Genomic DNA, 14,316 nt, shown 5'->3' on the forward strand with positions numbered 1-14,316 from the left:
CTGCTCTGAGGATTTCCTCCTGTCATACATTTTAAACCTTTTACTGTTTATTTTCATTTCAGCACTGAATAATCTCATAGGTTATTTAGTTCAACAGGCAGAAAAAAGGAAAATGAGTGGAAAGGTCTGAAAGGTGTAACAGGAGGAAAACTTTGCAGTTGCACAATGAAACAATTGTTAGAGGGTGAAACATCAGCTGGAAGAAAGAGAATATAACTGAAGATACAGTAAAAGGAAAGAAAGGGGTTGCAGTGACTGCAAAGAACCTTAACTAATGTCTACAAAGCACCACATGATGTGAACTGAGTTATTAATGATCTTATTCCCAATAATAAAGACCATACAGTCGTTTTAAATATTTTGGTTTGCTTTAGCACCTCAAACCTAAGCACCAGCGTGAATGATTTTGTTGTTTGAAAATGAAATTTTTTGAGTAGGAATTTTTGAAAGTATACAACCAATTGTCCAACCACCCTATAACTGACTACACAAACAACTTATTATGAGTTTTCGATCATGGCCACCACTATAATATCTATACTATTAAAGGAAAAGAAAAAAAGTATAAAATTTATATCATTTATTCACTTTTCTTGTCCATTAAGATGAGAATAAGGAAAAATAAGGACATGAACCAACATTATCATCAAAAAGTGTATATATCAGGTACAGTTTCTGTGGTAGAATATGAATAAAGCAAGGCAAACATAATTCTTGAAACTAATAATGCTTTCTTATTTGATAAACATATGAATATCAACCAAAAATCCTATATACATAAAAACCATTACAACTAAATTGTAAAAAAGAAGTGGAATGTTTAAAATCTAACTCAGCACTGATCAAATAAGCTAGTGGATCTTAATGAAATGCAGTGTAACTGAAAACATTTTAACATTCAATCTACAAAAGGAAAAAATATAATGGCCTATATCCTCAGGAAATAATTTATAATAAAGGATAAAATGGACAAGACCACATACTAAAGGTTAACAAGTTTAAAAGATATTTATCTGTCTAAAAACATATGCCTGTACAATATCAACAGTACTCATATAAAAGCAATTGAACCAAATCTGAGAGAGCAAATATCAAACATTCATGGCATTTGTACAATGGCTCCACAGAAAACTACGAAGCACAGAAAGAAACTATTCATGTTTACTCAGTGAATAGAATGGGGCAGGTTAATGGAACACCAATGACAGTTCTATGGAGATATGAATTACGTATAAGTTAATAATAAACGATTTGGTAGTCAGGCTTTTTACATAACTCTTGCAACTAAATCTAATAAAAACGGAAACAAATAACATGAAAAAAGGCAGAATTGTAAAAAGTATTTTTAAGACCAAACAATAAAACAGTAAAAATAATAGATTTAACAAAATTGTACAAAGACAAGGGATACATTTGCAAGTTATCCCCCTTCCACTTTTCCAAACTGAGTAATCAAAAACAGATGTGTACTAAATAAAAGGTTAAATGTTTAGAAACAAAAAATGTATTCTTGCAAGTACTCATGAAAAGGAATTTCATCCTGAAAGATTAATGAATAAGAATGTTAATGTTAAATGAATATATTACAGTCTGATGAAATTATGAATATCATCCATCTTGGAAGGAAACGTGGTAATGACAGAACATATAATGCAAGGTGAAAGACCTATAAGGAAATCTTAAAATGGGGGAAAATACTGTACATGATCTTATAATAAAACTCTCAACCAAAATGCATAAATACATTATGCATTCCCTTCTAATCTTGCTAAAAGTGTGACTATGGCCACAATAGGGTTGTTAAATTGCCTCGATCTGTTACCTCTCAAGAACCAATCTGGTTTCAAACTCGGCAACTGAGATGGGGGTAACGGAACATACTTAATTGGCCGCTGGCCTCGACGGCTAGCGTTCTCCTTCCTGATCATGAGGGATTTCAAGCTGGATAGATTTTCTTTTACCTTTGCACTGGCCATTTCCTGAAATATGAAAAATTATCACTTTACACATATGAGGATGAAAAATTATCACTTTACACATATGAGGATACCAATCTTGAATCTATTTCAGTAACTCACAATAAGCACATTGTGCAATGCCAAGCATAAACTGGTTGTTATTAATCCTATAAATCACCCAAACAAGAGTAGCTCACAAACATAAGCAACCTCCTCCACAAATACAACCAAAACCACAGAACAGTTCCATACTATAACAACTCTTGATAGCCCTCAGCGCGCTGGGAGGCTATCGATAAGAATGACGCCGCAGTCCCCTTCAACAGGGTAGCTGGGTGTGACCTATAGGTCGGCTCCCCGTTTTCAGGGTCTTTTGATGAGGAAAAGGCTAATTGGAGGGGTTGCTGTGGTAGTGTTTAACACTCGCACCAGTTCTATACCGACACCTTTTATTTAGGTGAGCGAGTCAGAGACTTCTGACATGTCCAATTTAGCAGTTCTCTGGTATCATAGCAATATTTTACTAGAAATAGTGCTAAAGAGGACACATTTCACGGAGCGACACGGCTTCCTCGCCCAGAAATAGATTTTTCCTACGTCAAAATCCCTTTTTATTGCTAGAGTTTCTTTTCTTCTCTGTTTGTCACAAGTACTAATGTTATGGGCTGTCCTAGCAGCAAGATCCAATGCTGGCATAGAGTTAGCTAAATCTATTAAAACAACTATAATTATACCAAACTGGTCTACAGATTAAAATTAGAGTTTATATTTTGTGTGTGGAACCAACATCAATGGAGAATGTGTTTCAGCATCAAACTGTAACGTTCAGGAACATAGCTGTCATGTACCTCTCGTTTACATAATGCTGCAGTACAGAATATCAACTATAACTAGCCCAGGAAATTCTCATACAGTGAATCTATTCAGTTAATAGGTATTGCACAGTATTGCAATGTTCAAGCACAGCAATGTTATTCTCATATTTGGTATTGAATCCCATATAAACTACCTCAAACCATGATCCTGTAAGTTTTACCGCATGCAGTGAGATATGATTCCTTATTGTATGCTTAGCTTCGATGCTCATGCATTTTGTATTGTATCATTTATAATCTTGTATACTCTGTAGCTCTCTTCTTGTCTCTCACTACAATGCACTCCATCCAATAAACAGTAGCAGAAGACTGCTTTCAAATCATCCTCCATCCAGGATATTCAATGACGACAATGGAATTGAAACTAACGTCGCATCATCTCTTCCCGCAGGTAGAAACATGTAACTACCATAAACAAGTAAAAGTAATCAACCACAATACACAAATAATATTTACCTGGTGAGGGGGAGACGACGTTGCAAAGACGTAAAGCAGCGTGCAGCATTTACAAAATATATCAGGGCACTTCTCATAATATATAGTCATCAGTTGGATTATCGACGGGAACAAACCATCAAGCTTGAGGAGAAAAACAAGTTCCACTTTATCAACACAAGTTATTTTCATTTATACAAATAATTCATTCAACTTTTAAAATATAAATTTTATTCAGTGACAATGATAATTTCAAATTGATTCCCATCCAATTAGGCTTCCATTATTATGCTGATTCTTTATTTATACTTTTTCAATTTCCCATACTGGAGTTATTCATTTGCATACCCCTTGACTTCTTGTTCATCATTTTTACAAGAGAACCCCACAAAACTAAGTAAAATTTGCAACTCACCGTATGTACAGCCTGTGCAGTGGTGTGGTACTTTGACAGATTTATGAATACATCCAGAACATTACTGATTATATCCATGTGTGGCACTGATCTGTTACTTGTTCTCAATATAAAAACAAGACTCTTAAGAGCACCACTTTCTGTAAGTTTCACACAACATGGTGGGGACCATCGTGTGCTGGTGTCTGAAAAGAAAGGTGACCATGTTTATTGTTAAACAAATCTATGCCATGAAGAAACTAATAAGCATGAACTCAAGGAGCAATGAAATATTGTGTCAAAATTTGTATGGTATCAGAGAGACAAGAGTACAAAGAAACATCAAAGTTTTGATCTTCCAGCAACAACAGTTTTGATGAAAAAAGCCAAAAGGGTATAAACTTGCCTAGTAAAATTCCCCAGAGTTAAATACCCAGGTGAAAAAGAAAGGAACACAGCAGAGGAGTACACTGAAACATTTATTAACAACAAGCAACCATCAATAGATTGAAAATCTAAAATACCTACGGCAAGTAAAGTATGCTTCAGCATAACCAGGTTATGGGAGACCAGGATGCTGACTATGGTAAAACTCAGTCTGATATTATTGTTTGTTATATGGTCATCACTATATAGGGCAACTGAGATGACAAAAAAATAAATGCCAGCTTGCTAACACTCATCGATTAACAAAGCCTACGGATAGGATATAGAGTACTCAAAACTTTCAGTACTAAACAATTCTGTAAGCATGAAGAATGTAAGAATGTATGTATAGATAAAGAGTATATACTAGTGATTGTACTTCTCTTTTTACTGTGAATCTAAGTGCTCCAGTGTGACTGACCAATCACCCTCTGTAACCTTGGTTTATGTTGACAATAATTAACAAAGCCACTGTTTAAGGTTCTATATTTTCCTAAGGCCGACCTAGTTTCATTTTACCTATTTATAAACAAAAACCAATCTCTAGCACAAATTTTACCAGAGTTGAATTTGCTACCGTGTTCAGAAAGTTACAAAGGAATGTCATGAGAGAAAAGTCCCCCTAATATCTAAAAAATCTCTTGAACAAGAATTCAGACATCCATCAGATGTGGTGCTGACATAACATGGCACTTAATTTCCAATTGAAATGCAAATTTTACTTTCAAATATTACAGATTTTATGCAGGTTTCATATTGAGATCTATACTACTGTACTGACTAGCAAATTGGAATCAAATCCCTCTGTAATTAAATAGTTTAAACAATTACAATGAGAAGAGGAATAACTAGCCATTAGTACCATTATGGGGCCATAAATCGCTGAGTTTCGGTTAATGGCGGTTTGCACTTATCCCCCTGGGAACGGAACCCTTGCCTATAACCGGGGTCTGCCTGTATATTTTTTGAAAGGTTTGTTAAGACACATCCAGTGGTTGTAACAATGATGCCAATCCTTCAAGAATAACTGCTACTTCTGTTTGTTATTGCTAACCGTTTCTTTGTGTTGTCAGTTAAATGAGACCAGAACATAACCCACACCAAAATGCCACAACATTCACAGCAGTTTCATCCATATTCCCAATATTACATAAAGGATAGTCTCGTTCTTAGTAGTATTGTCTTGCTACATATAGATGAAAGCTGATTATTTTGTTTTCTAGATCTTTCAGTAATTTCTGTGAAATTTTTGTTTTTTGCCTCACTACCAGATTATTCCTTTCCATGAATCTAACACACCAAGGTGCAGTCCTTAAATCCTTTGCTAGAAACTGTTTGCTTTAGACCACTTGAGCAAAAAATCTATATTATTTCGTGTCACATCCATATTGCCAATGTTCACGCACCATGACTGGTACATCTTTCAAGTACCAGCCAATGTGCGATCCCTGTTCTTGGTTCACATTTAACTTGAGCAAAGCTTCATACTTCCTCCTTTTATTTTTACTCATAGTTTGTGTGGCCATGATGGGTCTTGTGATAACTGTATTTGTGTAATGGTACCCAGACAAAGCTAATAACAAAGTGAAAGCTCGCTCATCCTAACGCCCAATTATGGTAATTACCTACGGTAATTGCTGTAACTACAGTTTTGTTTACAGTATCTATAGTTGTGTCACTAATGATTAACTTGAATTACCTAAGGTTTATACTGTTTTGTTTAAAGCGTCGATAGCTGTGATGGTAGTTAACTATTGACACAACTATTGGCACAGCAGAAGGAAGCCTATCATTAAAAATCTTGGCAGGATTTAAGGTTTGCTTTTTATGCTTGGTGTATAAGATGACCCATATCTTGGGGGAGATTTATTAAGGTTAAAAGGTCGCCCTATAGGCCAAGAATTTCATCAATATAAGGAGCATCTAACCAATATACAGCATAATACCAATAGCTATCAGTACAATAAGAGAAAAAAAATCAACCAAGAATTATAGCTGAACAGTAACAAATCCCATTCTGTAAGCACCAATTCAGGAAGATGGTTCCATGGATTACCAATGTTAACACCGCAGCAAAGGGAGATGAATGTTTAAAAAAAAAAAAAAAAAAAAAAAAAAAAAAAAAAAAAAAAACAATTTTTTTTTTTTTTTTTGCCAAGGGAGGCAAAGCAGGTATTATATAAATGCCCTGTTTATGGAAAACTGTTAATGTAAAGTTCCCTGCTACTTTCCACGACCCAAAGGCCAACCTTAGTATATTGATCTGGCATTAAAAACTAAAGCAACTTTACTATGGCAAAGATGCTATAAGCAACACTTCTAAAACTGTTGACAAAGCATAGACAACCCACCCAAGTACATGACTGCAATCAGTAAGCGCTTAAGGTCCTTGTACATCAGGAGGAAATTGATGGCACACTCTGTTTTGTAGCCGATGCGTTTGGAATCTGTTGCATCATGGGTAGCTACAGCAAGACGTTTGCGAATCTCCTCCAGCTTCTTTCCGCCCAGAGATTGCCTTGTGAATCTACCACGCCAAGCTGACTGTATGGTGAGTGCAGCTTGATTTCGACGTCTCTGCAATACAATGAAAAGAAATTTTTTAAATACAGTTAGAGTTCAGATACAACTAATAAATCACTGAATATTTGTTAGTAATCTTTAGCAATTTATCAAATATTAGTTCACAGCTTAAACAAAACATGAATAAAACCATTGGAATCTTTTAAAGCAAGCCAAAAGTGTTCAATTTAAACAAGGAGTAAAACTTGGAGCAGGTGTAAGTAAAAAAAAATTGTTGGACCTGATAAGAAGACATCAAAAGGAACATATAAAAGATGAAAAGTATGACAGAAACTGCAACGAACCTAAGAACAAAGTTAGAGCAAAGAAACTCTAGTACTAACAAAAGAGCAATACACAAGGCACACAGAGGAACTACACAACAGAGATTTGACAACATAAAAGTTAAATTTTTTGAAACATTAAAATTGACAGCATTATAAAAAAAACTCAACATTACTGTTGTATAAAGTTAGTGGCCTAATAAAGACAGAAAAGCACCTTTCCTAAGCTAATAACATCCAAAATACTTACATTGTGATAGTTCAAGCTTTAGAGGAAAATGATCCAATACAATTTCTGGTGGTGGATATGAAAATATGGTTCCTAAACAGAATAAATCAACTTAAGGTCTGCTAAAAGTTTTCTTAGCTATAATTTTCGCAAGGCTGGAGATTTACTCTTATGTTTATATCTCTTTTACCAATGCTAGATGTTATGAATGGTTTACTCACCTCCTTCCTCTCCTCCATCTTTTTCCTCCAAGCTCTCTGAATGATGACAGCACTAGCCTGTTTCTTCAAGAATCGAGATCTCTCCAATTTCGCTCGAACCCAGCGCTGTATTTTAACAAGATGTGTGATGTTTCTCTGCATAATCTTTCTTGTTACATAACGGCGGTAACAGCGCTGTGGAAATGGACAACAACATTAACAATCGAACACCCTTTACACATAAAGTAGCAAAAATCCATGAAAATGATACACATGACTAGTAGCAAATCATAAGCCCAGTCTTCAATGTCTTTTACCTCAGTTAAAATTATTTTAAAGATAGTTTTTCATGGCAAAGAGAGAGATACTTACTTGGATCACAATTGCAGACATATGGATTTTTGTAACTCTGACGATTCTTTGTAGGGAAGCACTACGTCTCTCCCTTAAGCGTTTCCGGACCTGCCAACCACGTACATGGGCCTACAAATAAACAAAAGGTTACTGAATGGTCTGGGGGTAAATAAATGAGCAAACAACCTTGATGACTTTGGAACCATGTGGTGGGATCACAAGCTAAAAATCAAAAACTTTCAAAACAAACTTGTACTTACCAGACAGTTGACATACTCAGTGCGAGGAGCTGCTCTGTCCGCTGGATACGGCCGTCGTAACACAACACCCAAACAAACCAACAAGGACTACAACTGTACAATTCAACAACAGACCACTGCTCAATCACTAATAACATAAAAAAAACAATAACATGACAATTCAATAAAACCACCTACAACATCAAGGAACCACAACAACTCACCAACACAGTCAACAACTCATCTGCAACACAACAGAACACACTAGCTTAAAACCTCCCAACACACAAGCACAACAAATTCAACAACACAGGCACAACAACTCTACTATGTCAATATCAATCAAAACACCCAGTAACAAATCAAAAAACACAATATCACACAATACAACTGACCATCAAGAAATCCAAGACTGCTGTCCAAAACTGACTCTCCACTTCAGACACTGATCAAAGACTGACTCCCTGACTGACTGACTCGGCAGTTGCACTAGCAGATAACCCAGAACTCACCAACAAGCAATTCAATAGCTAACCATCCATCCACCAATTACGTCTCTCTCTCTCTCTCTCTCTCTCTGAAAACCAAAAACATAAATACATACTATACAATCTTAACAGCGACACCAACCACGAAACTTACTCTCTTTCTCTCTCACGTAACCCTTGAAGACTTTGTCAAATGGAACAAACAGATCGTTCCTCCATAACCTCACCTTCATAACAGTGTCATTCCACTCAAACTCGGAGTAGAATACAAATCATTCATATCCATTTACCAAATCAACAACGTGCTCATGCATCACTAACAATAATGCCTTTCTCTTGAAACTGGTAATTCTACTTAAAATATTGGAATTTACCTTCAGATCTCCATGGCTGCACTTTTAATAGATTATTTCAATCCACCGATAAGACTATGGTACTGTGAATAGAATAAATATATTCTTCAAAGATATTCTGGAAAAACACCCTCTTTTTTTATTATTATCCAGAAGAGGAACCCTACCATATGGAGCAATCCCAAAGGGGCCAATGACTTAAAATTCAAGCCTCCAAAGAATATGTCCATTTGACAGAAGTAACAGAAGGTAATGGAAATACAGAAGAGACCAGATATTAGAAAAGTAAAAATAGACAAATTATAGCAAATAAAGATAAAAATGTAAGTAAATTATTAAAATGAAAGGGGAAATGTTTTAGGGAGAGTAATGTGTTGCATCTAAACTTGAACTTTTGAGGTTCTAATTGAACAACATCCTTAGGGAGACTACCATAGTCTACAGGTGTGAGATATATATAAGAACCCTGGAACTGAAAAGTCCAACAGCAAGGCACATTTACTGCATATCAATACTATTAGTGCTGCTGTTCAGCAAATCTAGAAAAGCACCTTGGGGATACCAAGAAACAAAAACAAATCAAGGATGAAAATATATTGATATGAAAAAAAAAAACCTCTGTAAAGAGCTCTAAATACAGTAGAAGCAGCACTGCAAATTGATCTACCACAGAAATTAATGAAAAGATCCCAAGTGCACATTAGATCTCAGGGGAATGAAATAATAACAGTTACTGCTAAATGAATGAAAACTGCATTCATACAAACTTTGAGAACGAAGGTTATAGAATAATCCATACAAACATAAATTGTTTCAGCTGCCACAGTGAGAAGCTTTTATTGAGGTGTTAATAGACAAATTCAAGATGATTTCAGTTTCTAACTCCTGGTTTAAAATCCAGATATGGGGGTATTTATCTTAAAGGTCAATTACTTTATTGAGGAAGTCTCTGAACCCCAACAGTCATCTATTCTTTTTATTACAAGGAGAATTGTTGACTCAGTCTCGAGGGAAAAATCTACAAATGACATGCATCAATCTGATATCAAATTTATGAAAACTGTGCATGGCAAAGATATATGACAAAAAAAAATTAAAGAATCATTTACTAAAAAAAGGCTGTTAGAAAAAAGATAACTTACCTGAATGCAGCGAGCTGCTTTCAGCCGTTTGACTTGTTTTCTGACTTGCCTTCCTCGCCAAGCTGCTTGAAGAATGACTGCCCCTCTCCTCATGTAAATGAACTGTTCTTGTGTCCGTAGTGTTAGGTAAGCACCTCGCCAGTAACGCTGTAATTTAACTACTGCAGTCATTCTAGCTTTGTACTGACGTCTCAACAACCAACAACGTACCCAAGACTGAATCTTGATAGCTGCGGCTCTTTGCTGCACAAAAGATCTTCTGATCATCATGCCTCGAGCATAGGCCTGAAGGACAACAGCAGCCTCTTTTTTCTGTCTGTATTCTGCACTCAGTGAACGAGTCATCACTATGCTCCTCCACCACTTCTGAATCTTTATGACACTATGGGTTTGTTTAGTGTACTTTCTACAAATCAACCAACGTCGTACATATGACTGAATTTTGACAGCTGCTGCACACTGCTTTCTGATTTCCCTGCGTACTTTCATTCCTCGGACACTCGCCTGAAGTATTACAACTGCTTGTCTAATTTCCCTGTACCCCTCAACCTGGCGCCGAGTTTCAGTTAAACCTCGCCACCATTTCTGAACGACAATAGCCTTCTCTTTTCTCAGCAGGAATCTCCTACGAGCCTGATAGCACTTCACAAATGACTGTATCTTAGTAACAGAATGGCACAAACGGATGTACTTCCTCCTCTGCAACCATCCTCTGATGCAAGACTGAATAGTGAGAGCAGCACGGTGCTTTTTTCTTCATGTCACTACGAGCAATCATTCCCCGAGTGTAAGACTGAATAAGGATAGTAGCTTTTTTCACTCTGCAATACTGACTTTGTTGTTCTCTCGCAAGTGAAGTGGCTCTCCACCAAGTCTGTATTATTTTTGCACTTCTCACAGTTTGCTGGAACTTTATCGTTTTACGAACCTGCCATCCCCTGAAATGAGAAGCAATTTTCACCTGAGCTGCTCTCTGTTCAGCTATGTTCTTTCTGACTACAAAACCCTTGTAAGAGGCTTGTATTAAAACAGTGGCCTTCCTTAAGCTCTGGTATTTACTCTGTTGATATTTAGCTTTTTTCAGAGACCTGTACCATCTCTGGATTTGGATTGCTGCCAAAACTCTCTGATGATAACTTCTCGACACTATCCAACGTCTAACATACGACTGAATCACTGTTGCTGCTTGTTTCTGTCGACTCTCCTTCCTTCTCACAAGCATGCCTCTAATGTGAGCTTGGAGTCTCACAACAGAATCCTTCGCTCTCTTGAATTCTTTCTGTTGCTTACGAATTTCAGTGATAGATCGCCACCATCTCTGTAGATATACAGCACTTGAGTATAGTAATCTGAAGTCTCTACGCATCCGGTATCCTCTGAAACGCGACTGAATCACAACAGCAGCCTTATGTTGTACTTCAATCTGCTTTCTCACTAACAGTCCTCTCGCATGAGCCTGCAATTTGATTATGGACTGCCTTATTTGGCTGTACCTTCTTCTAGCAAGCCATTCTCTGAATCTTGCTTGAATCTTGGCTGCTGCTTCATGTCTCATCTTCATTTCCCTTCGGGCTTTCATACCACGAACACCAGCTTGCAAAAGAATGACGGCTTGCCTGAATCTATCGTACTCCCTCTTTTCATGCTGCATTCGCAAATAACTCTTCCACCACACCTGGATAATTTCTACACTTTGCTTTTGTTTTATATAAATCTGTCGCTGACGGTAGGCTCGATAGAATGACTGTATTTTTGTGGCAGAGGTGTGAGACTCTTTGTACCTTTTCCTTGCTGTGTATTTCCTGAAATAGCTTTGGATAATAATGGCAGATTTCTTTTTCAACACATAATTCTCCTGAACCTTACTACCAAGCTGAATGTTTCTCCACCATCGCTGAATATGAACGGTGTTAAACTTGAGCTGTGCATACTTCCTATACTGTGAAAGACCTCTGACATGAGCCTGGATAACCGTTGCTGCTCTATGTTGCTTCAATATGTGTTTTCTGGCAATCCAACCTCTACATGCACTCTGAATCACAAGAACAGCACCTTTGATTGTATGGTAGTTTGTAAGAGTTTCCCTCATGAGCAACGTAGCCCTCCAATGAGTCTGTATTACAAGCACAGAATTACAAATCTCTTTGTACTTCCTGCACTCTCGCCACCTTCTGAAACTGGACTGGATGGCTACGGCAGCATCTCTTTGTTGCCGTAATGCCTTCCTTACTAAAAATCCCCTAGCAGCAGCCTGCAATTTAATAGCAGCCTTTCGCTTTAAAACATATTGTTTGCTTACGCAATATGACCGGAAATATGCTTGGATGCAAGTAGCAGAATACATTTGCTTCTTCATACACTGCCGGACCAAGAAACCTCGCACAATAGCCTGAGACTTCACGACACAGCTGTAGCTTTTCTTGTATTCACACATAACTGCTTTAGTCAATAAGTAACTCAGGTAAGCTCTTTGTATTGTGACTATTGCTTTCTTTTTCTTTTGGAAGCCTTTGCAAATATAATACATCCTCCAGGTCTTCTGAATAACCACTGCAGCATTATTCATCTCTTGAACTCTTTTTCTAACAATGTGACCCCTTACACATGCTTGAATGGCAACTGCTGCAGAGCGCTTTTCTAGGTAGTCCTTCCTAGTTTTCTTTCCAATGAGGTAATTTCTCAGAGAGCACTGAAGTACAGATATGGCTCTGAGCTTAGTGAGATAAGCATTCCTCATTTTCAATCCTCTGAACCTCTTTTGAATGACAGTAGCAGCTCTATGTTTCTCTCTCAGATTTTTTCTAGTTAAATAACCCTTAAAAGCAGCTTGAAGAGTAATCACAGCCTTCCTTGTAGTTACGTACTGCCTTTGAGCTTTCCTTTGTAAAAGATATGCTCTGAAGTATTTCTGGATAATCAATACAGAATTTCTTTGTGCCAGATAACAGCGACAAGCTTGGACACACCGGAACCATGCCTGTATCCTAACACATGCCTCCCTTTTCCTTGCATACTCACGCTGAGTCAGCCACATACGAACCTGAAGAAAGGAAGAAGAAATATTTCATCTAATTAGGAAACAGATCAAAATTGGGAAAAGACAAAAACACAGACCAGGCTTTGACAACTTGAGGAAATGTGGAATGAAAAAATTTATTGTTGAATAAGATGTGTCCACTAGATTTGTTTATAACGGTAGGTGAAAGTTGGAGCAAAATGAAGTCCAGCGTCAACTTAACTTAATGAACAGATCAGGGGTCTGCCCATTTCACTGTAGGGTACCCCCAGGGCTATCATAGTTTACAATCTAGTGCAATTTCATATAAATCATCTAATAGCCTATCCTAACTGGTATTTTGTATTTATTATTCAGTTTCAAGTTCTGAATTACTTATTTGAATTCAGAGGTATAGCTGCAAAATGAAAAATAATCCTAACAATGGAGAAACAAAACCACAGGTATGTAAATGTACATATATTTCAATTAAAAAAACAGCAAAGATAGCTTTCGGGAATCTGTTCAGTTCCCCTAATCAATAAGACACGTTGATATAGCATTGTACATATATTTCAATTAAATCCTAACAATATGTACACATACCTGTACCTATGATCACAAGATGTGTAAAGTACTGAGCATAAAATCCATACTATATAAATAAATCACAAACCCTTTCTTTTTAAATATAATTACCCCACATTCTTCACAACAAAAAACTGACAGACAGAGAGAGAGAGAGAATCATGTAAGGCAAACAAACACATTCTAAGTGTCGTTTACCCTAAAATAATGCATGTGTGCAAATACCCTGTACACATGCACACATACTGAAAAATGTGTACCACTAAATTAACGCAATGATTAAGTAATGTACAGTATATACTGTATTAACCCTCTTACGCCGAAGCCCTAAAAATCAAAACCTCTCCTGTATGCCAGCGCCGGTTTGGAGTGAGCGCGGAAGCGGAAAAAATAATTTCAAAAAATCACAGCGCGCTTAGTTTTGAAGATTAAGAGTTCATTTTTGGCTCATTTTTTTGTCATTGCCTGAAGTTTAGTATGCAATCATCAGAAATGAAAAATAATATCATTATCAAATGTAAATAATGCGATATATGGTAGCGAAAAAAAAAAATTCATAGATAATTGTATTCAAATCACGCTGTGCAAAAAACGGTCAAAGCTAACGACGTTACTTTTTTTTTCGTGTATTGTACACTAAATTGCAATCATTTTGATATATAATACATCGTAAAACAATAAAAGCAACACCGGAAAAATATTATCACAAAATGATGTACGAATTTGTAACGCGCGGATGTAAAAAAGTTATTTTCAAAAATTCATTCCCCGTAATTCTAAAATATTGTTCTAGA

At 36.6% G+C, this 14,316-nt stretch overlaps 1 protein-coding gene across 1 annotated transcript in view; it reads right to left on the bottom strand.

Annotated features, from left to right (window-relative positions):
• Positions 1-565: 565 nt before the first annotated feature.
• Positions 566-14,316, bottom strand: part of LOC135201094 (abnormal spindle-like microcephaly-associated protein homolog) — a gene marked incomplete at its 5' end in the record, with an annotated part of 64,502 nt that continues 50,751 nt past the window's right edge. Inside the window, 8 exon segments of the mRNA XM_064229988.1 lie at positions 566-1,979; positions 3,290-3,412; positions 3,684-3,868; positions 6,440-6,665; positions 7,385-7,558; positions 7,736-7,846; positions 9,940-10,692; positions 10,694-12,979. Of these exon segments, the coding sequence (XP_064086058.1) occupies positions 1,746-1,979; positions 3,290-3,412; positions 3,684-3,868; positions 6,440-6,665; positions 7,385-7,558; positions 7,736-7,846; positions 9,940-10,692; positions 10,694-12,979 (4,092 nt within the window).

This window comes from Macrobrachium nipponense, chromosome 27, assembly GCF_015104395.2.
Source record: "Macrobrachium nipponense isolate FS-2020 chromosome 27, ASM1510439v2, whole genome shotgun sequence".
Classification (NCBI taxonomy): domain Eukaryota; kingdom Metazoa; phylum Arthropoda; class Malacostraca; order Decapoda; family Palaemonidae; genus Macrobrachium; species Macrobrachium nipponense.